General features: G+C 43.1%; 1 protein-coding gene across 4 annotated transcripts in view; it reads left to right on the top strand.

Annotated features, from left to right (window-relative positions):
• The window catches only part of LOC6544597 (palmitoyltransferase app), a 62,183-nt gene extending 39,479 nt beyond the window's left edge, over positions 1-22,704 (top strand). For all 4 annotated transcript variants that reach the window (XM_026977522.1, XM_026977521.1, XM_026977520.1 and 1 more), the window contains 8 exons: positions 9,220-10,542; positions 14,170-14,330; positions 14,922-15,106; positions 16,670-16,781; positions 16,845-16,999; positions 17,223-17,344; positions 17,409-17,610; positions 17,937-22,704. In XM_026977522.1, coding sequence (XP_026833323.1) covers positions 10,352-10,542; positions 14,170-14,330; positions 14,922-15,106; positions 16,670-16,781; positions 16,845-16,999; positions 17,223-17,344; positions 17,409-17,610; positions 17,937-19,079 — 2,271 coding nt within the window. In that variant the 5' untranslated portion in view covers positions 9,220-10,351 and the 3' untranslated portion in view covers positions 19,080-22,704. The remainder of the gene's footprint in view (positions 1-9,219; positions 10,543-14,169; positions 14,331-14,921; positions 15,107-16,669; positions 16,782-16,844; positions 17,000-17,222; positions 17,345-17,408; positions 17,611-17,936) is intronic.
• Positions 22,705-23,865: the final 1,161 nt, after the last annotated feature.

The raw sequence follows: 23,865 nt of genomic DNA, 5'->3' as shown, positions 1-23,865 counted from the left end.
GGAGTTGTATTCGCCGTGTGCTCCTCCTCCAGCTATCGCTCTTCAGTGCGCCCTGCTCTTTTTTACATCGCCTGTGCACGCGGTTTTGCATTAATCTCATTTCATTGCCCTGGCTTGTTCTACAAGCAACTTCAACCTTACCCCACCTTTGTTTTTTTCCTTTTTTTTATGTAGAAAAATGCAGAGAGGAAAATAGTAATGGGAATCATATTTATTTAAACAGCAAATAAAGCAATATTAAATCCTAATTGCTCTCAACGACACAAATTATATTTAATAGCATATTACATATATCTATCTTTCTATTAAAAGCACATATTGAAGTGGGAGAACCCCACGTCTCAAATGATAATTGAATTTTTAAATAATTCATTTGTATTTACGATGTTTAAAGGAGGTTTACATACAAGGCATTTAAAAACCATTGTGCTAGGCAGTTTAGAGCACTTTTTGTCCGTGTCCTAGCCATTCTTTCCCGGAACCTTTCTTAGGTTTTTTTTATTGCTGGCTCCTGTAAATCCGCTAGAGGTCCTTCAACCAGCATAACCCAACTGATTCGTCCGGGACACAGCTGCTTCCGCTTGTACGCGCTAAATCAATTTGCTGTTTAAGCTCTGCCAGCTGTCGGCGGTTGGAGCACCTTTTTGGCTTTCGCATCCAGCGTCAGTCAAAGGGAAAATGGGCGCCAAGACGTCTCTCTTCTTCTCCCAGCCGTGGTGGTGTTCATCTGCTGCTCCTCTTGGATTTTTCCCGGGTTGTTACGTGCGTGCTGCCGTTAAGTGATTTTCATGAGTTTAACGAAGTGGTTTTCCACCGCCCCGCTGCTTCGCCACTCCTTTAAAACCAGTTGCCACAAAGGAAAAGAAGCCCACAATAACAACACTAGCAAACAACAAGAAGACGAGGTTGACGTTTTGCCCCTTTTTCTCATTTCACATTTTGCCGGCTTGCGCCTTTGAGTCATCGTGCACAAAAACCCAGCATGATGAGGCTGGGAATATTCGTTCTTCGCCTTCACTCCCTATCGTACACCCTTTTTTCTGCTGGGTAAGCTCAACATGTTTGCAAAATGTAATTACGCATACACTTACGTTGATAAATTCAAAGAAGGAAATCAACATGACACGCAAAGCATTTAAATACCCTTCCAGACAGCTAACTTTCAAGATCTTTTAAACTTAACATGCAGAGTTGAAGCTAAATCATAATTAAATCCTTAACTGCTCGAAATTAGAATAAGATTACTGGAGCAATCATCTCCATTACATAATAACGCCACGTGTACCAAAAATAACTCTGATAACAAAACATTAATACTTTAAAAGCCTTTTATCTCTAAAACAAACCAACCCATTTAAACGGTATGTTTAAAAATATATATAAATTTATATCCCAAAAGGGCATACCACATTCGGTGCTCCAAAAAAGTAGCAAAACAATAGATTTTTGAGTGTTGCCACTTTGTTCTACAATTTTATTGCGCGAATTTCGAGCAAAAAACGCGGCAACAACAATAAAAGCCGCGCCAGCAACAGTGGCATCATAACAAATGGAGCTCCCTTCAAAGAGTTGCCCTTTTTGTCTGTTTACGTCACACGCCGCCACGCCCCTTTCGCCCCCTCAATGCGTGTGTGTGTGTGTGTGTGTGTGTACGAGAGTTGTTTGATGCGCACATTTGAGCAATTTCAGCGGGCTTCTGCTGTTTGTTTACGCTGCTGCAAATGTGTTTGTGTGCGAGTGAGCGCGGCGCGTGTCAAAATTGGTTAAACGTGAGTGGCTTTCACTGAGCCACGCGATTGCTGCTGCTGCTGTTGCCAAAAAACCCAAAGCTTTGGTGGATTTTTGGGGGCATGACCTGGGCCAAAGGTTATCCCGCTGTCCGTTTAGGCAAATTAGCTGCGTAGAACGCCAGTGGCTCTGGTCTTCTTCTGCCCTCCATCGTGACTCCCTGGCTGACTGACTGGGTCGTAAATCATGTAGGGACAGCAATGGCAGTGGAAAGTGGCTACAGGATCCTGGATCAGGACCTAGCTCAAGCTCCGTTCACCGGCTTAATCAAGCAAATGGGCAGCACAAATCGGGAGCTCGTTTATTTTAAGCTGCCTCATAAGCAAGTCTAATTTGCTGCCATTCCCGTGAGTTATCGTTTTGTGGTCTGCTGTTCGGGGAGTCAAGCTGCCAATGGAGCTTAAATGCCATGTTTTGGAAGAGGTTTGTTTAAGTTTCTTGTTGAGTTTGAAAGGTATTAAAATTGTATACAGTGCAGTCCAGTATGAGTATACCCGTTACTCGTAGAGTACAATTCAAAAATGTGGCAAGACTGAAGTTCTAAAGTGCATAACTCAACTTATCCTAATCGGATTTTAAAGTGGCATACCTCTAAATGTTTCTGGAGCAATTATCTAAAAATCTGCATTCAAATTTGGAAATTTATTTTTTTTTTAAATTTTTTTTGTACTTTTTCTGATGTTACGATATTATAGAAATTCAAAAATGTGCCAAGACTGAAGTTCTAAAGTCCATAACTCAACTTATCTTAATCGGATTTTGAAGTGGCATATCTCTAAATGTTTCTAACGCAATTCTCTAAAAATCTACATTCAAATTTGGAAATTTATTTTTTCTAATTTTTTTTTGTAATTTTTCTGATGTGATGTGTTGTAGAAATTAAAAAATGTTCGAAGACTGAAGTTCTAGTGTCCATAACTCAACTTCTCTTTTGCACTTTCACTAGCTGAGTAATATTTTCTGTATAAAAATTGTTACTAAGGTATGTGAAAAAATGTCATTAGTGTATAAGTTGTTACTATTAAATAATCAGTTCAATACCCTGTAATCTCGAAAGAAACAATTTTAAATCCACATATAAAACGGGGCTGAAAAAAGCCATGAGTGAATATTTCAATTTCAGTCTAAACTGGGTTTTATCGCATTAGTACCATTGGCTTTTCTATCCTAAACACTGACAAGGAGATGCTCATTTCCAAATGTGTGCCATGACTTTCTCCATTCCACTTCCAAATGCAGATGTTGCTGATGTTGAAGCGGCAAAACAAAAGCTGTCAACAACAAGTTGCCGGACAATAGAAGCCGCTGTCCGCTGCACATGCTCCTCCGCAACGGTTGTGTGGGCTTTTGTGTGGGGCAAAGACTGGCCAGTAGCAATCGGGCAATCCAACAATCCGGCCATCCAGCCATCCAGCAATCCGACAATCCGGCAGTGGCCAACTAGCAAACTAGCAGCCAGGCGAACAATCGCCCCGACTTGTATGGGGAACTCTTGACAAATAGCGCCTGGTTGGTCACAGCTGGTGGCGCAATCCGGCGGACAGATGTTCCTGTCACTCCGTGAGTCCCTGCGTCCGTGTGTCCCATGTCCGTGTCTCCGAGTCCTTAGTCCTTAGGGTGGCGGTGTCTGTGTGAGTGAGTGCATCGTGGCGCTCATAAAACTAAATTTCTAAACAATCTGCGTTTGGCAATCTTATGGCTTTCGCTGCCGACGTTGGCGCTGCGCAACTTTATTGAAATGTTTGGCAGTTTTTCGTGTCCTCTTCAATTTGTGTCACACATACAGAGAGACAGGGAAAGAGAGAACAGGATAATGGAAAGAGAGAGACAGAGACGGCCTGTCTGTGTTGCAATTTTGATTTTTGCAATTTTCCGTAGCATACTTTTTCGGGCCATGTGTGTCGTGTGCCATGTAAAAGCACAGTTCTCGATTATACACCGAATTTGGGGCCATAAACAATGATGACGAACAACCGCCCATCATGATTACTTTCCCAAAGTATGCATGTCTGCGACATTGGCAATTCATTTAATTTTCGATTGAAATTCAATTGGATCATAATTCAAATTTTCCACCACGAAAGTAGCCCACAGGATTTGGCCATTTCATTTCCACCAGGAGCAGTCGAGCATGAGCGAGGCAATAACCAGAACTTTTGCACATCGATGCGATGTGATGCGAAATCGAAGATAAATAAATGCTTCGAATAAGCAATAATCCCCCCTAAAAAAGAAAGAAAATTGTGGGAGTCGTGCGCGATGGGCGTGGAATAAATAGATAAAGATAAGGCTAGGCAAAAAGGAAAGGGCCCGGGCTAAATAAACATTTGTACATAATATAAATCGTTTTGGGGGTCTGTTTTCTTATCGGGGCAACAGTTTCTCATTTATACATCATAAGCAGTTTCAGTGGGGCGTTTTTCGGTGAATTGAATGCGGGTGGCAAATATGTTTTCCTCAAGGAACTGCCTTGTTTTCCTTTCTATTGGTGGGGTCATAAAGAATCTGTTATCTGTAATCGGGACCTGCCCCATTATGCTCACATGGATAAAGTATTTTTTATTTGCTTGGATCAATATTTCCTTCGGATTATAAATAGCAAATTGTGCACTAAAATCATGATTATGGAATCTTTGTAGTTTAAAAAGTCGATCATAAATAACATTTCTTAGGATAGGGTAACTTTATAAATTTTAATAAATCAATAAAGAAAGTCATAGGGAATCTCTACCTGACCCATTATATTATAAACAACTATAAATATATGAAGTTAAATAATGACAATATACACAGATAACAAAACAAAAACATCGTTTTGTGAATTTTGGAAGTGAATTAAAAATATTAAAAACCTTTAAATGGACATAACGTGTTGCAATTGCTGACCACTTTGCAAATTGTTTCGTAGATGTTTTGTAGGGCAACAGTTTTACAATAACTTTTGCCAACACTTTTGCCAAGTGATTGTCATAATAATTGTCATACTGGGCTAGGTTGTGGCTTAGTTCAAACTGTGCAAATTATAATCGCCCCACGGACTGCTGCACTGCATCTGTGCAAACATGGCAAATGGCAAAGCAAACGACAATTAATTCTGCCCGCTGCAGTGGACGGTGGTCGCATCCAAGTCGACTTTCCACAAATAAAAATCAAATGCTGACTCAGTTCATCAGCAGAAATAGTTGAAAAGTTTCTGCACACAGTAACCAAATGAAAACAAACCCCAGAACAGAGCTCAACCTGAAGCAAAAATAGATAAATACAAATAAAAATGGAAATGGAAATGAAAATGGGAATAGAAATAGAAATGGAAACTAAAACAGGAACAGAAACAGAATCAGAGAGGGAAACCAAACAACGAAGCGAAAGCATACAAAAATATACAAAAGCCCCAGCGAATGGCAAATAGGAAAACAAAAGTTGGCATCTGCCAAATGGAGAGGAATTTATAAATTAAACCAAAACAATGAGCAAAGATTAACAACAGTTACCGACACAAGCAACGTATAAAACTCACATTCCGACGACAATGGTGACGATAGTTTTGCTGTTCGAATGTTTGCTACTCTGGGTGCTGGGTGCACAGAAAGAAAATATTTACCTGAAGTCAATGAAGTTTTGAAACCTCTGAAAAACACCTTTACATCAATGAACAATTTAAGTCTTCTTAACTTGTATTAATAATAAGCAAATAAAAAATTGATTTAAAACCAGAATTTTTATACCAGAAATCAGAAGGCTCTAAAATCATGTTTAATTATATTAAATTAGTTTTTTTTTTTAATGAAAATCGGTGCCAATTTCGAATTAGGAGTCTTTTCTGTTGTCTTTTTTTTCTGTCTTTTCTCTGAGTGCCTGGAATAAAATGTTGGAGAATCGGGGAGCAATCGTTGATGGCGACTTTTGGTTTGACTGTCACAGCGACGGCGACTTGACGGCCTCGGCGGCGTCGGCGACTGTAAATGTGACGGCAGCAATTACACGAACAGCGGCAAAGGGAAACGCTAAGGCAAACAGGACACACTCACACACACACATTTCTGTGCCTTGCATGTGTGCGTGCGTTGCTTTGTTGCCATAACGGAAATGGACGCCATGTCGGATGTTTGAGGAAATGTTCGTGTAGCTGTAACGGCAATGCCGAGAAAATGTGTTTGTGTGTGTTTCCCCTATGCTCTACAGCACCATATATGTGGTCTATTAGTTGGGCGGTTGTTTAAAACCATTAAATTGTATTGGCATTTGAAAGAGTAGGTTGAACGACATTGTCGAGCATCGCCGATTGTTATTACTCAGCTGGCCGCTCTTTTGAAATCAACACTAATTGGAATATGAGTTGGAAATTATGGCTATAACATTATATTTAATTGAAAGTTTCCAGGTCAGCACGGGAGTAAACTAACATCTGTGTTATTAGTTACAAAATTTGGGTTTCTGCTTGTTGCAATGTCGGAAAGTGGTGAACTGGTTTTCATGATAAAACAAACCGAAATTGGTTCAGCTATTTGCTCAATTGATTTCGACCAAATTTTAAATGAGAACGTTATGAATGAGATCTGTATGAAAATGTTTCAGACTCTAATACTCTAATTATCATTGAAAAATCCGTCAATATATATTTAAAATTCGAATATAACATAGCAGCACTCACTCACCTGATGTTAATCCGCATCCAGAGACTTTCCTAATCTGGACCCGTCGCCATCCTCCGGAGTAAGCCAAAGTAACCAAACCGACTTCAAATACGCACAAGATCTCTTCACACACACTCACTCCACTCACTATTCATATGCAGTCCGGTACTCATGCCTGTGAGAATGTGTCTGCTGGTTTGTTCGTTTGTTTGTTTGTTTGCTTGTTTGCTGAACGAGTGGGCGAGTGCGAATGCAAGCGGGGCTTTTGCGTAAATGAATGATCCCAGTCGAGTTGAGTCGAACTGAGCCGCCTTTCAGGGGGGACAGCCAGGGGCTCGACTTAAGCCTGCACTGAGAGAAAAGGATTACGTTAAAAATACAATTTGAGCTCAATTTGTAGTTTTTCTGAATCTTTCAATGCAAGTTTACAAATGTCGCTATAATTGAAAAAATACCTGTTTCAAAAACTGCCACATTTAGTTTGTAGTTTTCCTTTCCGTGTAGCACCGCGGTGCACGCATGGCTGGCGGAGTACTTGCCACGCCCCCTCCGCCCCTCTTGAATGTTAAGTGTGCTCGCCATGCATGCGTATGAGTAACGATAGTGAGAGTGTGGGTGAGTGGGCCGAAGTGGTTGGTTTCAGTGGGTGGTGGTGGGTGTGATAGTGGCAGTTGTGGCTACGGTGAAGGCGGGGTGAGGAAGGGGTGAAGCGGGGTAGCGTCAAGAGCACTGGTGTTCAAGGATTTGATGTATTACAAAATACGTATACGCAACCGCAGCCTACAATTACAATGCCAAGTGTCGGTTAGGTATTTCTGGTTCACTCGCTCACTCACTCACTCACGTCCGGCAAATAAGTGTGAGTGCTGTGCTGTTTATGCGGAAGGATTTCAAGAACAAGTTCAAGAATTTATGTTATTTTGGTTCCATTAAATGACTGATCTATGGGAAACCCATAGTTGGCTTAAGTTAAATTGAATATTTTACTACTTATAGCAATGAAGAAAGTATTTTGTAGAAATCTTTGCTATTATTTTCCAGCATACTGAATTCATGAATTCTTTATAAACTAAGAACATTCCAGCGAGGTGATGAAAGTGATAGAATGTGCCTTGAATGTGCCGCTGCATTTTATTAATACCAACACATGCTTGGCTTTGTTTTGTTTGCAGATTGATAATATATATTACACTTACCAAAGGCTCTTTCACTTTCACTCTTTTGCCGAGCCACACTCTCTATTGAATTGCCGTAAGTGGCCATTTATTTACATATTTGCGCTGAGTGGCACACTTCAAAGTTGGCTCTTGTGTTTTGTTTTTGCTGTCGCTACTTTATGGTTATTGTTTTATGCCGTTGGTGTAGTCATTGTTGCTGGCACTGTGCGTCATTTCAGGCAATTTATGAGTTTATTGAACACACGCTTGTGTGCCTTTAATTGGCACTTCTTGGCGCATGTCATCAGCTGCTGTTAATGTTAATTGGGGGGAAGCCTACCAGTCCATACCATGCCATACCATTCCCTTCCCAGCAAAATGTATGCAAATAATCGCAGTCAGTATATATTAGAGCATTCGGTGGCGCTATAATTGCAACACAATTTGCATAAACATTTGCACCGCCCGAGCAGGCCGAAATAGGCAACATCTGCGAACCGCGTTCCTTTAAATGGGGCGGCGTGTGCCCAATTAACGCAAATTGCAAATGCAAAAGCCATTCACTCGTTTTCGGGAGGCTCTTGTGAGCCTGTGCTTGTGTTTGTGCTGCTGCTGCTGGTTTATTGCCCCCAAAGTGCGCCTGTTTGCCTTAGATAACGGGTTCTGGGTTCCAGAACCATGTTGCAACACACACAGAAACATAAAGTTACCATGCTGTGCAGCCAAAGAGGAGTAACAACTTGCTGTCGCAGGGGCGGCATACAGTGCGTATGCTTAACTTGATTAGCGCCAATTAGCCAACAGTAGTCGTCTCGCATAAAACCGCAAATTAGCGCATTTCGGCTGTTAATAATCCGTGATTTAATCCTTTAGTCGGTTTATGCCGAGCCCATAAATAAGAAACGATCTGGATTTATGTTCGCTGCGAATTTCAAATTTAGCGAGCGGTCTTGAATAAAACAAGTATGCACTATGATCGCTTTAAATTGGGGAAGCCTTTAATGTTTAGGTGGTAAGTTAGATGTTTGCATTTAAATCAATTATATGTCAAACCTACACATTTCAAATGTACCTCCTTGATTTGTATTCAGCGCAAACAAAAACAAGTTACCATTAATTCGAATTAATTAGTCACATTACTCAATCAATGACAACCGCTAAGAATGTGTAAGAACCTACTTTAATTAAAATTTATTAAGTGTCTCACTCAGCCATTTAAGCTGTGTGCTGCAAAAAGAGAACTTTCCAAACCAAAATGTAATAAAGCAGTGACCACAACTGTTTGGCTTAACTTCGTTAAACTTCCCTGGGAAATTAGGAATGAAAATTTATCAGCAAGTTATAACAACTCGATTGTGTTGGCATTAAAAAGTGATAAAAATTCATTTTATGAATTGGCCCATTGCGGACGCTCTCGCTCTTTTAGCCAACTTACAATTCTCAGGCAATGCGATTAAAATTCGATAAAAAAAAAAGTGGCAATAAAGAAATCCCTGGAAGAGATGAGAAGTTTCTCCTTTTCGCTTGTCGGCGCCCGCACAAAAGTTCTTAATCAAAATAACTTAATGATTACATTTGCTTGCAATTCCACAGTTGCTCACTCCTTTCACAAGTTTCTCTCCTTCTCTTTACCATTTCAGGACTGACCCACTCAAACAGGACTAGAACCAGCCAAACCAATTCGACGCCAATTTTAACTACTGTTGGTGGCGCCAGCAGCGAATAGCGAATAATTGAATCATAAAGGACACGGACGGGCCACCCAAAAGGATCCAGAATTCAGGATCAACAAAGCCGAGCAAATAATTGCCGTATAGTGTGTGGGTGTGTGTGCACTGAACGCGGTCTCCCCCCAATCCCCCATTCAGTCCACCACCCAAACCCATTTCCGGTGGGTGGAAAAAGGGGAGTGGCAGCTGCACGGGCACAAGAAGGCGGCTGCAGGGAAATGACAGCCGTCCTGCTTTAATTAAAGCCGGCACGTGGGCGTGTGGGCGTGAGGCCCGAAAGTGTGCGCTGCAATAAAAGGAGGAAACTGAAACGCAATGTGGCTGATGCCGCGGACCGTGGACAACGCAACAAAGTGGACGAAATTGCTTTTGGAACAGTACAGGATACCACTGGAGGTGGATAGCACTGGAGGTAGCGGCAGCAGCGGGGAAGGCATTAATTTTGATTAAATTCACCTGAACATTCGCCTTCAATTCGCAACTAACAAACGAACGACGACTGACTGAAATATTAGCTACGAAATAAAGCATACTAAACTTTAAGCGTATATTTCAAGCAGCCGCCCGGTGTGCATGAAACTCGTAGGAGATTGGGAACAGGATCGGGAGCAGCAGGAGACATCTTGTGGAAGTCGGTTTTGCGTGCCGCAGGCATTGCAACAGCCACACATGAACACGTCCCTGTGACACGAGGAGGTGCGGAGTGAAGGGGGGCGTCGTCGGTTGGGACCCCAGGAAAACAGCATAATTTCGTCAACGGCAGCCGTTTGAACTGTCGTCGCCAGCGCATAACCCACCATTCCCCAGGATCCCAAAGCCCAAAACCCGAATCCCCAGCCCGGCCCACACCATCATCATCATCAGCAGCAGGAGCAGCAGCAGCAGAGGCAGGAAAGGCATCGCTGTCACAGTCAGCGATTGTTGTCAGCAAAGGAAAAGTATCAGAGTCAGAAACCACCAGCAGGAGCAGGCGGAGCAGCAGGACCTGGCATAGCATCACATCCCATCCAAAACTTAATCCCCATTTGCCAGGACCGCCCCAATGAATCTGCTGTGCTGCTGTTGTTGCAGTAACATGGCACCAAACCAGCGAGTCACACGCAAATGGGAACTGTTTGCCGGACGCAATAAATTCTACTGCGATGGATTGCTAATGTCCGCACCGCACACAGGCGTCTTCTACTTGACGTGCATCCTGATTACCGGCACCAGTGCGCTCTTCTTTGCCTTCGAGTGAGTATACGCCCCGTGCTCATTTCAGCCATTTGTCAGTACAGTGGGAAAACGAATTGTCAGTACAGTGGGAAAATCCTATAAAACATATATTGGATGTTTTTATTCAATTAATTTGAGCTCTTAACGGGTATATATATATAGGTATAGCGATAAAGCAACATAAGATAAGATAAATCAATTAGCCTTATTTCTCCCTCTTACTTGTACGCACTCATTCACAGTCGTCAAATAATTTCAGACAATAATTATAGAGTAGGTATGATATACACAATTAATATAATATATAATTTAAGGAACTAGAGTTTCTCTCTGTGTGCCCGTTTAAGTGCCAGGGCGCAGTTGGCCTCCCTTTGGATGCATTGTGTGCAAAATGTATACGTTGCTAATTAAGCATTGCCCAGTAACCCTTTCCGGAGGGCACAGGATAGACGATACCCGTGGCCACCGACTCCATTCCACCGGGTCATGCTTGATTTCCAATTACGCCCACATTAATGGTCTCTGACTTTGGACTCTTGCTCTGGTTTCATCAGTATCAACGGGTTTCTCATCCGGTTTCTCATTCCCGACCGTTGTCTGCCTTCTGCTGTCCGTCTCCGTATCCAATGGCATGTAATTATTGCTGTGCAACGTGGCGTATGCGTTATGCTTGGGCTGGCAAAGGACATCGCTATCCAACTGCTGCTTCTTCAGCTAGATGTCTCTGACCCGGTTGAATCCGTTGAATTACGGGTATCCGTGTGTATCCGCATAAAAAGCGTGGTTAAATAGTTTCAGCTTTTGATTTGTCAATCCGATGGTTGTCCGGCATTCAAATGTGTTCAGGCTACTGGTCAGTGGGTCGGACATGGAAAACCACGGGAAAATTATCCCCGCTCCCTGGGTTTAGTTTAAAACTGAATTTTCATTTCAGACTCGTTCATCCGGGACACATTTCTATTTCCGGTTGCAAAACTTTTCCGCTATTAAACTCTAATGTTGGCGTTTAATGGTTGTAAATTAAAGTTTGTGAAATATTAATATTTCATTTAGATATGGAAAAACCGACCTCTGCGTACCCTCTTATCTAAGCTGCTTTGTGATTTATCTTGGTAAGAACTAAATATGGTCAACAAAGACTTTCTTCTTTGTGACGATAAGTAGTCAAACGACTTTATATATTTCTGAATGGTTTTCTTATGTGGGACAGCACAGTGAAATAAAGCAAACCATAAATTTCCAGGAATATTGTATTCGGTCGCTACTATCACGTTGCTCCAATAATAATTCAAACGTACAATCGATTTGGGTGGTATAGCAACTAAATAAATATCTAAGCGGCATGAGCATCTGGAACACCCACAGCCCACAAACGTTTAACTAGATTCAATTTGGTTTCACATGGGCGCATCCACCCTCATTTTTCCGTAGACTGGCCAAAATAACGCATACGACACGTAGTGCAAATACAAGTAGAACGCAACGTTAAAGTTGCAACCCACCCATTCGCCACGGAAAGTGCGATTAGACGAAATTATGCTCAACATTTTCTGCACGAAATCATTTCAGCAGCCCAGAAAGGAATTACATGTGCGGAGGTGCTGTGTTTCCCACAAAAGAAATTGAAATTCCCATGCCTAGGATCCATATATGTATGCATGCACCTCCTACATATCCAGCTGCACCTCCAGCTCCTCCATTTATGCGCTCCAAATTTATTCGCTTCTGAAAAGCGGTTGCAGCGCGATTTTACTTTCATTGCTTGCTTTACATTAGCGCACAGTCGAGTGGAAGGCGCCCCAGTATGGATGGGCATTACAATATCTGCAATGCCTTTGAGTGCTCTCATAGATATTCCTGCAGATACGCGCACATGTCCTACGAATGCACCCGAAAAAATAGGAATATCTAACCGGAATTGTTTGATAACAGGCTGAATATTAATTCAAAATCCTGCAGTTGGCTTAAGACATGTACGCCTGAAAGCTTCAGGAATTTATTTTCGGATCGAGTTCTGATAATACGGAATCGACCTAACTAGCTTAAGTTTAGTAACTAATCATGTATTAAGCTATCAGGCTAAAGCTAAGGACTGGACTAGACTAAAGTCGAGTTATTTTTATAAAATTACCAACCAACAAGCCGGTTAAAATACAATTTGAATTGATTGAACTACAAGTAAAATATTTTTAGATTTTTTTTGGTTTGCCATTTGAAGTTTATCTATTCCAAAATGGAATCAAATATAATTAAACCGCAACAAAAAATTTACAAAAACACAAAGCGCCCCAGGCCTTAATTTGTACGTACAAATTTATCTATCCCTAAATTAAATGGACCCAAAATCTGATTGCACTCATATATATGTGCATCCAAAACATATATATATTATTTTTTTGCATGTAGCAGCCTGGGGATGTGTGGGCCAAACTCAAATTGTGTTTCGTTCGACGCTCCCCGGCAATGCAAATCGCTAAAAGGTAGCACACAATGCATGAGGGGCCCTCCTTCGTATTTCCCATTTCTATTTTATTTTCTATGGCATTGTCAGCGATTTGCCAGTTGAATGCGAGAAAAGCATTTTTTGAATGCATTCCTATTTAAGCCTTACTTTTATGGCTGGGGGCATGGAGCGTTGGGCGAAATCGGCGTTGTCATGACAAATGTATTTAACTATTTTCGGTTGGCTATGCTGACTGCTCCCAAAATGAGGCAAACTACGTACTCGCACATCCACGTCCATCTGGGACTTGTCACACTTAATTGTCACTGAGCACTCGGGTCCTTTGTGAATTGTTGGCGAGTGAAAGTTGCTCCTGCGAGTGGTGAATGCGGCGACTTTTGCTATTCGCAAATCGTTGGCACGCAACGGGCATTAAGTAACAATGCCGAGCTGAACATTGTCCTATCCCCCAGCTGCTAGTCCTTCGCATCCGTCACATCCTTCGCATCGCAGCTATCTCCGCTGGGATGGATAGTCCGCCCCAATTTGGGGCCATATTTGCTCGGGCCTTTCCACACATTTGGGGCATTGCCAAATCACCGGGGATGCAAATCTCCATTTGCATGCATTTTTGAGCAGGGCATGCCACACTCGTCGCCCACCAAATGCTGCAGTAAATCCAATGGCAAGCGCTGCCTGCATTTTGGCGTTTGGATGCACTGCATGCACTGGATGCCAGGGAAGTCGGAGATTCAGGGAATCTAATTTCAATGGGTGCTTTCCGAGCAGGACGTGAACGCAGCTGAGACAGAATCCCAGGCTCAGTAGCTTTGAAAACCTTTCTAGTTATGCTGTGTTCAAGCAGAGGATTAAAGCCATTTCAAAGAGCTGAGTTGCTACTTTTAGACTTCGTATTGCTTTCTAAGAACAGTGTTCTTAATTAGACCAAGATTTTACTTCATTATTTTATTTGCTCAATATAGTCATTAGAGTTTTTTAAGGAAGCCCCTAATAATATAGTAATAATTCGACTATGCCCATATTATCGCCAAGTTTACTTAGTTTATTTTATTGTGATGCCCCTAGTTTATTACTCCATTTGCTGAAACAATCTGGTCGAATCAAGATGTTGCCACAAACCATAATGACAGAAACATCGTTAGATTAATGATATATTTCTCTGTTCCTCGTCCTTCTTTCAGCTGTCCCTTCCTGGCGGACAGCATAAATCCAGCCATTCCGATTGTGGGAGCGGTACTATACTTCTTCACGATGAGCTCCTTGCTGCGCACAACCTTCACGGATCCGGGCGTCATACCGCGAGCCTCCAACGATGAGGCCGCCTATATTGAAAAGCAAATTGGTACGTTACTCATCCGCCCCGTAGTCCCGCGATAGCAATAGCAATACCAATGGCAATCGCAGTCGAAGTCCTCGCGTCCATCCAAAAGGAAACGTGGCCAAGGTCGTTGCCTGCTGCTGCCTGTTGCCTGAATATCCTTCTCCATCTGCCACGCCCCCCTCCTTGCCAAACACTCGCCCACTCAAGCACACACACACAGACAACACTTGCGTATATATTTGTTTTCACTTCATTAAGTTTGTGTGTGAGTGTGTGTGTGTGCGAGAGCAAATGGGAGGAACGTAAAAAGTAATGAGCGTGGCATGACATAGAACGAAAAAAGCGCTAAAAAAAATGGGAAAATATATATGTTCCGTATAAAAATCATCAAAGGCGAACGCTGCGTTGCCTTTGCACTAATGAGTTGCTGTTGTTGCCTTTGTATAAAATATTTAAAATGAGAAAACTTTTGCCCTTTCCCCCATTTTTGTTTTTCGTTTTTCACTTGCATGTCAACAACGTCGATGTTGCTGATGCTGCATTTCCTCTGCGTCGCTCTGGATAAATCCTGGAACATGTACGTGTGTGGATAACCCAAATCGCCATGAGTAGAGGTGCCAAACTCGCTGAACAGTCCCACATATCGACCGCCGCCGAGGACCAAGGAGGTCCTGGTCAAAGGACAAACGGTCAAGCTGAAATACTGCTTCACCTGCAAGATCTTCCGGCCGCCGAGGGCCTCGCACTGCAGCCTGTGCGACAACTGCGTGGACCGCTTCGATCACCACTGTCCCTGGGTGAGTAGTGATGGTAGTGGTGGCATTGGTGGTAATGGCGGGTGATGGCTGCTGCTGATGGTAGTCGTTTGCCGAGTGGGTCCTTGACAAGGACAGCCGGCACCTCGTTAGCGGTGGCACATTTTTAATCACTTCCCAGCAAACCCAGCAAACCAGCAAGCCTGCTTGCTGGCTGTCCCCAAAGCACCCGTTCCTCATCATCGTCCTGCCCCCCAGTTTGGCCAACTGACATTGAGCCGAGAGCCGCATTAGAGGCTCTGGCGAAAAGTGGGCCACAAAACCAACAGCCTCTCGTCGTCTCTGACTTTAACCCAATTCCAACGGCAACCGCTGAGGTTGCTAATTTTTTAGCAAAAATAATTTCAGCCGAGCGCACGTCACGTTTAAAAAAAAGCGCACTCGGACGCTCTCCCTCGGAATCCTTTGCTTCTCCTCTTTTTTATACCCGCCAGCCACGCGCTGATGCAACAAGATGTGGCTCCCTCTGTGTCTATATGAGTGTGTGTGTGTGTGTGTGTGTGTGTGTTTGGACAGGACCAAGCAAACAAACCACACTTGCACAAACACACACCCATGCACACACTAACTTAAGTAGCCACACTCATATTTCTGTGGTTCTGTTTTTTGGGGGTGTAGCATACATTTTGGGATGGGAACGCCACATACCCTAGAGACTGGAATCATCGCACATACCCTTACGGATGAATGTACTTAACTTTCAACTCGGGTTTCCAATACTCCCAAGCTTTTCAAATATTCATATTCACTAATTGAGTGCTTTGTTTGCCCACCTTTTGTATTTTTAAGCCTAAAGATAACCCATTTACTATTTGCTTGCCTAATTGATTGCTTTGTCTTCATATTTCATTTCCCACGGTGATATGGATTTTAAAATTCCATTCACCTTGATTTTAGCTTTCGCAATTCACAATCAATTTAGCTTGAGGAAGGTCAGTTAAATGATTAAATATTTACACCAAGTTGAGCAATCATTTCGACTTAGGCTGCCACTTTTCCGAGCACTTCTGACATTCTTTGATATACTATAATTGCCGTCAAAGAAAATCATATTTTCATTAGATATCTATGTAAAGGAAAATAGTTTTCTACTTACAGATATTATAAAGTTAAATAAGTATAAGTAGAGGTCTTAGTGAAAGGGTGTAAATTACTCGGTATACTAGATTTCAAAGTCTCTCCCAGTTAGTGTTGCTGTCATGCCTTTGCCATCGCCCCACTTCATTTACGGGGCTCCGGCGTAATTTAAACCCCCGGAGGAGAGAAAGTACGGACACAATCGCATCTGACGGCTTGAAGGTCGACTCGAGCCTTTTGGGGATTTGGTTCACTGTTCGCGGCTTCAAAAAGGGTTGGTTGGCGGCCAGGAGGAGGACTGGAGGGTGCTGGAAATTAAGGCATTTCTCGGTCGTAATTTTGGTAATGCCACACATCTCGTGAAAATGCAATTAACCTTATTATGTTTGGGGGGCTCGTAGAAGATATCTTACCAACTTCATTACGCCTTCAGTGTGTTTATAACCCATTTAAATGCTCTCTTTGCAGGTGGGAAACTGCGTGGGCAAGCGGAATTATCGGTTCTTTTACTTGTTTCTAGTCTCATTGGCATTTTTAGCTGTATTTATATTCTCGTGCTCTGTGACGCATTTAGTTTTATGTGAGTACAATGAAAAACCGAGACATGTAGCATGTGAATTATGATTTGTTTACACACCGGCAGTGATGAAGAAGGAGCACGAGGTCTTTAATGTAATCAAGGCGGCGCCCTTCACTGTGATTGTTGTGTTCATTTGCTTCTTCTCGATATGGTCGGTGATCGGCCTGGCCGGCTTCCATACGTATCTGACGACTAGCGATCAGACAACCAACGAGGATGTAAGTAGAAAATACCCATATATTATATAAATATAAGTCATAGAGCTCGGTGTCATAGTTATGTCTTAAATTTTCCATTAAAGCTTAATTTTTTAATATATTTGTTTAAGAATCTCGCTTACAGTACAAAAACTCACAAATATTATACACAATACACAAAAATGTTTAAAATTATCTAGTGTATACTTGGGAAACAACATTTTAAATCTGCTCCTTTCGCCAGCTCAAGGGATCCTTCTCCTCCAAAGGCGGTCCCCGCACCCAAAATCCCTATTCGCGGGGGAACATCTGCCTGAACTGCTGTCACATCCTGTGCGGACCCATGACGCCCTCGCTGATCGATAGGTAAGTAGCCAGTGGGCAGAGCACCTGAACACAAGCTAATTGGATTACCTAATTGGATTGGCAGACGCGGCATCGCCACCGACGAGTTCATCCAGCAGATGCAGCACCAGTCGAGTCCGCGGCACGCACTGAGCGATGTGCTGAGTGCCTCGCACATGGTCACCACCTCGCAGCCCATGATGGGCGGGGTGGGTGGTGGTATCGGTGGTGCCGGCGGCGGGATCAGCATTGGTGGGGCGGAGCTGAAGCCCCGATTCTACGACGAGGTAAGCGGCCAACCCAGCGGCCACATTGAGCCAATCCAAGCGCACCCTTTCACCACTGAAATCTAAAAATATCTAAATGTCTGAGCACACTGCTTGCTTGATCTCCTTTATATATTTATATATATATCAAATCAAACCAAATCAAATCAAAACTCTCGTACGATGAACTCTTTTATGCACATCATTTTGACGATCTGTAATTCAAATTTTTCTTTTTGTGTTCTATGCAATGTTCTTTTTGGTAATCTACTACTACCTACTACTACTACTCGAATCATACACCACAATCGACACAATCACACCACGAATACGACCACGATAACCAGTCCAATCCCTCCTCCTCGACACTGGAGGGCAACGGAGGTGCCATCAATGGCCATGGGAATGGCCATGGCAACGGCTTCGACCATCCGCCGCCCAGTTACGACCTGGTCCAAAACGGTAAGTCCCGCAAACATCACCAGCAGCGCTGCTCCCTGCAAACCCTGCTGCCGGCCAGTGCCCAGCAGCAATTCAAGGCCAGCAAACACAAACACAAGCAACTGAAGCAGCACTTGGTGGCCGCCGAGTTGCAGCAACATGAGGGCGGTCCAGGACCGGGTCCCAACTCGCCCTCGCTCCTGCGCTCGCCGGCCACGTCCTCCTCCTACCGGCTGAACCTGAAGCGATCGCTGCACCTGCCGCTGACACCGTCGTACGACGATGTCCGCCACTCGCCGCTCCCGCTGCTGCATCACCACGTTCACGCCCAGCAGACCACAGCCATTGGCACGGTGGCAGCAGCGGCGGCGGCGGTGGCATCCGGCGCCAGCGGCACCAATACCGGTACCGGCACCGGCACTGGTGCGGGTGGTTCCTCCTCCTCCACCACCACCACCGCACCCACTTCGGTGTCCGTGTCGTTGGCCACGGCTCCACCGCCGCTGGCGCCACGACGCCCGTCGACGCTGCAGCTGCAGGCCAGCGGAGCGATCTCCGCCAGCAACAGCACCTTGACCACCATACACACCACGGCGCCACAAGCGCCGGCGCCCACGGATTTCAAATACTATTCGCCGCAACGCAGCACCGACTCCAATCTGATGCGGAACTATCCGTTCCCGAAGGCGGCACGCGGAATGCGACGGCAATCGACCATGTCGGTGGACTCGCAGAAGGTTAACATAGCCGGGTATCAGCCGCTGCCGATGAGGAAACCTTACAAGCATCAGGAGGTGATGTTCGAACTGAAATCGCCGACCAACCGGCTGACGATTCGCGAGTGCGACTTTGGCGGTGGCGGTGAACCCTGCGATGACGATCAGTCGATCAAGGACAGCCAGATCTTTCGTGTTAGTAAACGAAATCTTTATATGAATCACCGGTCGCCGTGGAAGGAGCGCGACCGCTACTCCAATCTCTACGAGTATTCGTTTAACATCGATCTCAACTCGATCATCGAGGATGCGGCGGGCAGTGACTCGTCATAGTACGCAGCAGCAGTCCGCTGCTCCGCCGCCCTGGGCCACGGTCACGTCCATCACCCCATCGGTGGACTTGTCCGTCTCCTGGCCATCCTCCTCGATCGGTTGTTGGGCGCTGTACATAAGGCCGGGCCCTGGCCAGCCCGATTCCTAATGCTTCCACGCTTTTGCTAAGGCGCCAAATCGGGTCCAGATTCCGGAATGTGCCCCCCTTCTATGGGTCTTCTCTGTTTAGCTTTAGACTCGAGAGCAGCTTTTCGATTATGGCTTAACTAGGAGTTCATTTAGGATTTAATATAAGGGCTTGACTAGGCTTTGAATAAGTTTTTGATTAGTTTGCAATGTACATATATTTTAATCAAGGCTGCAAGCCATTTGTTGGCCGAACTTTTTTGAAACGGTTCGGGTTAATTTCGAATTCGGGCTGCAGCTACTTAAAATTTATTTTAAAAACTTATTTTATATAGAACAAGATATACACAACAAGATACAAGAGTCAGTTTAAGTTTAAAACCAGATAACACTGTAATTTTGTTTAAAAGGTGCCTTGTTCCACCAGCTAACCCCGTTTTGATATTTACATTTATCAAACTGAATTCCTTGATTTCGATTTGCAAGTAAATATTTTGCTCAACTGAATGTGGAAACTTCGGGCCAAGCCAACGGAGCGAATAAATTTAAAAGTTTGCAGCCTTGATTTTAGCTTTGAGGGAATCTATCACAGTCTGATTGTGGCACATTTGTGAGACTCACCTGGCTTCCAAAATGCGCATAGTTGTTAGTGCAAACTGCTACCCTCTTGCAGCCTGAAATCCGCATCCGTATCCGAATCTCAATTTGTGTTTGCACCCTTTGTAGAAGTCGAACTTGTATTTGATTTGTGTTTAATGTTTGAAACCACCAACCCCGCTGTAGACTTCCCTCCGCTCCAGTTTCCCCCCGAAAAACTTGGTTCATAGAAACTTTTGCGTTTATATAGCACCTGCTTCCCAGGCTAGGTGCGTCGGATCCCTCCTGCTGCAAGATGCATTTGCAATAGGGGCGACTCGGCGCCAGGGGCCGCTAAATGCCACCCGTGTATGTATGTATCCACCTTGGTCTACGTCCCAGCGCCGCCACCTCCAATAGTGAAGACACCAACTAACCATCTAACCAACTAACCAAGCAACCAAACAACCAAGCAACCAAAGAACCTACTAACCAGAAAACCAAAGATCCAAAAAACCAGTAAACCAACATCCCCAGCCAAGCATGTTTGACTTAGTTCGCCTGGTAAAGTGCTTAATGATTTTGCTTTTTGTTGGGAACCTCGTGAGATTTATGTAAATGATCGCAGTCACTTGGGCCTTCAGTTGAATTCTCGATTAATTTGGAAGGTTTCAGTCGAACATAGATTATGAGCGAAAACTTGAACTTGCAATTAGTGAAATGGAAAATTAGCAAAACAAAATAAACAGAAACCAAAAACTTAATGAGCCAAAATAACTGCCATTTATCGAAGCAACATTTTGTTAGGACTTTTTTCATTTTTACAATGAAAATTAAAATTAATTATAAACGTAAACTAAACATGGAATTCAATAAGAATTTGATAAACTATGTATCAGTGTTAAGGGAGTGTCATTTTAAAACTAATAGTGGAATACGAGAAATTGTTGCAAACGAATTGAATATCAAATATCGAATATGTCTTAATCTTGAATATTGGAACATTGCCAAGTGACTGCTGCAAATAATTAGCAATAAACAATATACCGAACAATGCGTTGAAATTGAAATGAAAATTGAAATTGCAAATATTTATACCTAGTTGTAATAGTTGAAAGACAAACATTTTTCGGGCACTAGATTGCTGGACTTTTGTGGAGGTGAAAATCGTAAAGCGTATTAGGTATCCTTGTAAGCCAGCTTAAAGAAATAATTGCGGCTCAAATGCCGCCTACAAGGCTTTAAATCTTGAGCATTAACAATATTATGGGTTCCTTTTATAATTAATTGCAAGTATAATACGCATTAGCCAGATAATTGAAGTTGTAGCTAGTTATATATATTATATATATATAAAAATATATATATGAAAGCGAGTGTTAACTGATGAAAACGTAAATTTATATATGTACTTATATATACACATATGTATGGTTAAATGTTGGGCAATAAAGTGTATCTAGCGTATGTTTAAAATGGATCGAAAGCAGATCTATAACTATCTATAAGTACTAATCCCGATGTTGAAGCGTATCGCATCCTTTCAGGAAGATCGTGAGGCCTACTTACGATCCTGAAATGTTATTGGAACCATAAATGTAACCCCGAATCACGCACACACATAGACACCAAATGAAGGATTCAGATTTTCCGCTCCTCTACATTTTCCATTATCCTTAGGTTCTCTGATTTTGGTTTTGACCGGCTAAAGCGCGTACACATCCACCAAAAAGCTCTAACCCTCCTCCTGATTTATCGCACACTAATGTCAAACTCTTTCTGTATCTTTCAACTTGACTCTGGGATGAAAAAAAAAAAACTAAATACTTACAAATTTGTGTCTGTAACTATTTTGTGAATCTAACCAAACCGTAATAACCCAAACAAAAACTGCAATTGAGCGAAAGTTGTCGAGGGCCGCTTAAGACTAGAGTAAAAATGCATTTTAAGCCTTAATTGGGTGAGTTCTCTCCTAATGCAAAAACATTTGATTGTTGTATGTACCAAAATAAAATAACCGAATATCGAAAATTAATCAAAGCTTTAGAGTTTCGTTTGAAATTAGCTACACCATATATCTTTGAGTTTATTTTCCTGCTGCTTAAATCGCCTATGCGAAATAGCTGAATTACATAATATTCGTTTGATATTCTATTAAGTTGCTCATGCCGATTCGTTTCCAACATAAACCTAGAGCATCACCATCCGAAAGAAACTCCCATCTAACACAAACCAAAAGTCAAAGTTTAATGTGGTATTCAGCAGTAATTTATTGGCAAGCTACAGTTGTGTACACCTACTAATTGCACTCCAAACATTTTGAAAGCATGCTTTAAATTGTTCAATTGGCACCGACTTAACCACTGAATCCATTATCCATTAATTAGCGTCCAATTTCCATCTTTATTTGCGCACACTCTACGGCGTTTGTCATTCAGTTTTAAGTTATCATTGTTGTTTATTGGTTTAGGAGCTTATCAACTGATGGGTTTCGAATTAAGTTGATTTCCACCCAGTTCCGAGGCAGTTCCTCCGGATCAAGACCCATTCTGATTGCAATTACACGTGTTTTTGTTCGATTTAACACACAAAACCCCATTTGATTGAATTACGATTTTAATTTGCCGCCCTTTTCAGCATTTATGATTATTTGCATATTTGCATATTAAATAGTTTTATTTTCCCACAGCTAAACGAAACCGAACCTAAACAAACCATCAACGACCACTAGCAAAAGAGCAATAAAACCACTAGATACAAATGCTCCAAATTGAAATTCGAATTTTAAATTAGTTGGCAAATTTGTTGTAATGAGCATTTCAATTATATACATGCATTAATTAAACATACAAAGGAATGAAATTAAATACCAATTACTAATCACGGCCTTTCGCTGCGCCCTTTTCCCCTTTTTTCGTATCGTTTCCAGGTAATTCCAATAGTCTAGCTCAGTTGGTGGACAATGAGATACCGCTGGCCCAAATGGACATCCCGGCTTATACCCATCAAACGGCCACCCAGGCGCGTCAGTACCGCCATCGTCATCACAAACAGCGCCAGATTTCCAATGGCGGCACTGTTAGCTATGAGAATCAGTTGGCCACCGCCAGCAGCGAAGATGAGTTGGATGATCCCGATGTTGTGGTCGTGGGCAGTCCCGAAGTGGTGGCTGCCGTCGCGGCCATAGCCTCCAATAAGGCAAGGGAAATGCGCAATCGCAGCGGAAGCTATAGCAATCTCTTCGATGCGGATTTCGAGGCGGCACTGGTCAACTCCTCGTTGGCCGACAACCATGTCAGAGGTGAAGCAGCAAGCAGTTCCGGTAAACCCTCTGCGGGCGCAGCTCTATTAGCTGCTGCCATCACCGGAAAAACGGAGAACATGTACAGCAACGTGCTGCCAGTGGACAATGATACGGATGCAGCCGATTCCACCTTGCATGTGTACTCCAACATCATTGATGAACGCAAGCAGCTGGAGCAAAGGGAGCAGGCCAACAATGTGCTGTCCTCCACTCTGCTCTGCGATGATCTCGACCTGGATGATCCGGTTAGTGCGTCGTGTCATGTGAAAAGAAAGTCCCTGGGCGATGGAGCAGAGCAGGTGAAGTCGGCGGAGCGACTGAGGATGCTGCACGACAACACGATGATAGACACGGCGTTGGACCTGGACAGCTTGGATGGCTCCAGCATGGGCAACAACTCGCAGTCGTGCCTGGTGAAGTCGGCCAAACCGAATGCCACCTCCAAGACCTCGAACGTGGCCATAGTCTAAGCGGTCTTTTTTTGTCCTGTACATAAGTGTAGATATTCATGTCAAGGGGGAGAGTATTATTAAGTTTTCCCTACTTTTACCTGAGACGACTATTATTTCCATTTAATATGTGTGGGGTGCGGTGGTTCGGGGGGGATATAATGAAACGACCTATCAGCAGGCAGATAAAATATTACCTTAAAGCGTTACGCATTCGAAACAGAAATATATCTATGCATATATGTAGATGATAATAACTAAAGCATTTACGGATATATGTATGCATATGTATAATACAAATGTGGTGAACAATGTTAACAATTCGAGGGCA

The sequence above is a fragment of the Drosophila erecta genome, unplaced genomic scaffold (assembly GCF_003286155.1).
Source record: "Drosophila erecta strain 14021-0224.00,06,07 unplaced genomic scaffold, DereRS2 tig00000021-arrow-pilon, whole genome shotgun sequence".
NCBI lineage: Eukaryota > Metazoa > Arthropoda > Insecta > Diptera > Drosophilidae > Drosophila > Drosophila erecta.
Note: the sequence above shows the minus strand (reverse complement) of the source record. Positions and strands in the feature narration are given on the sequence as shown.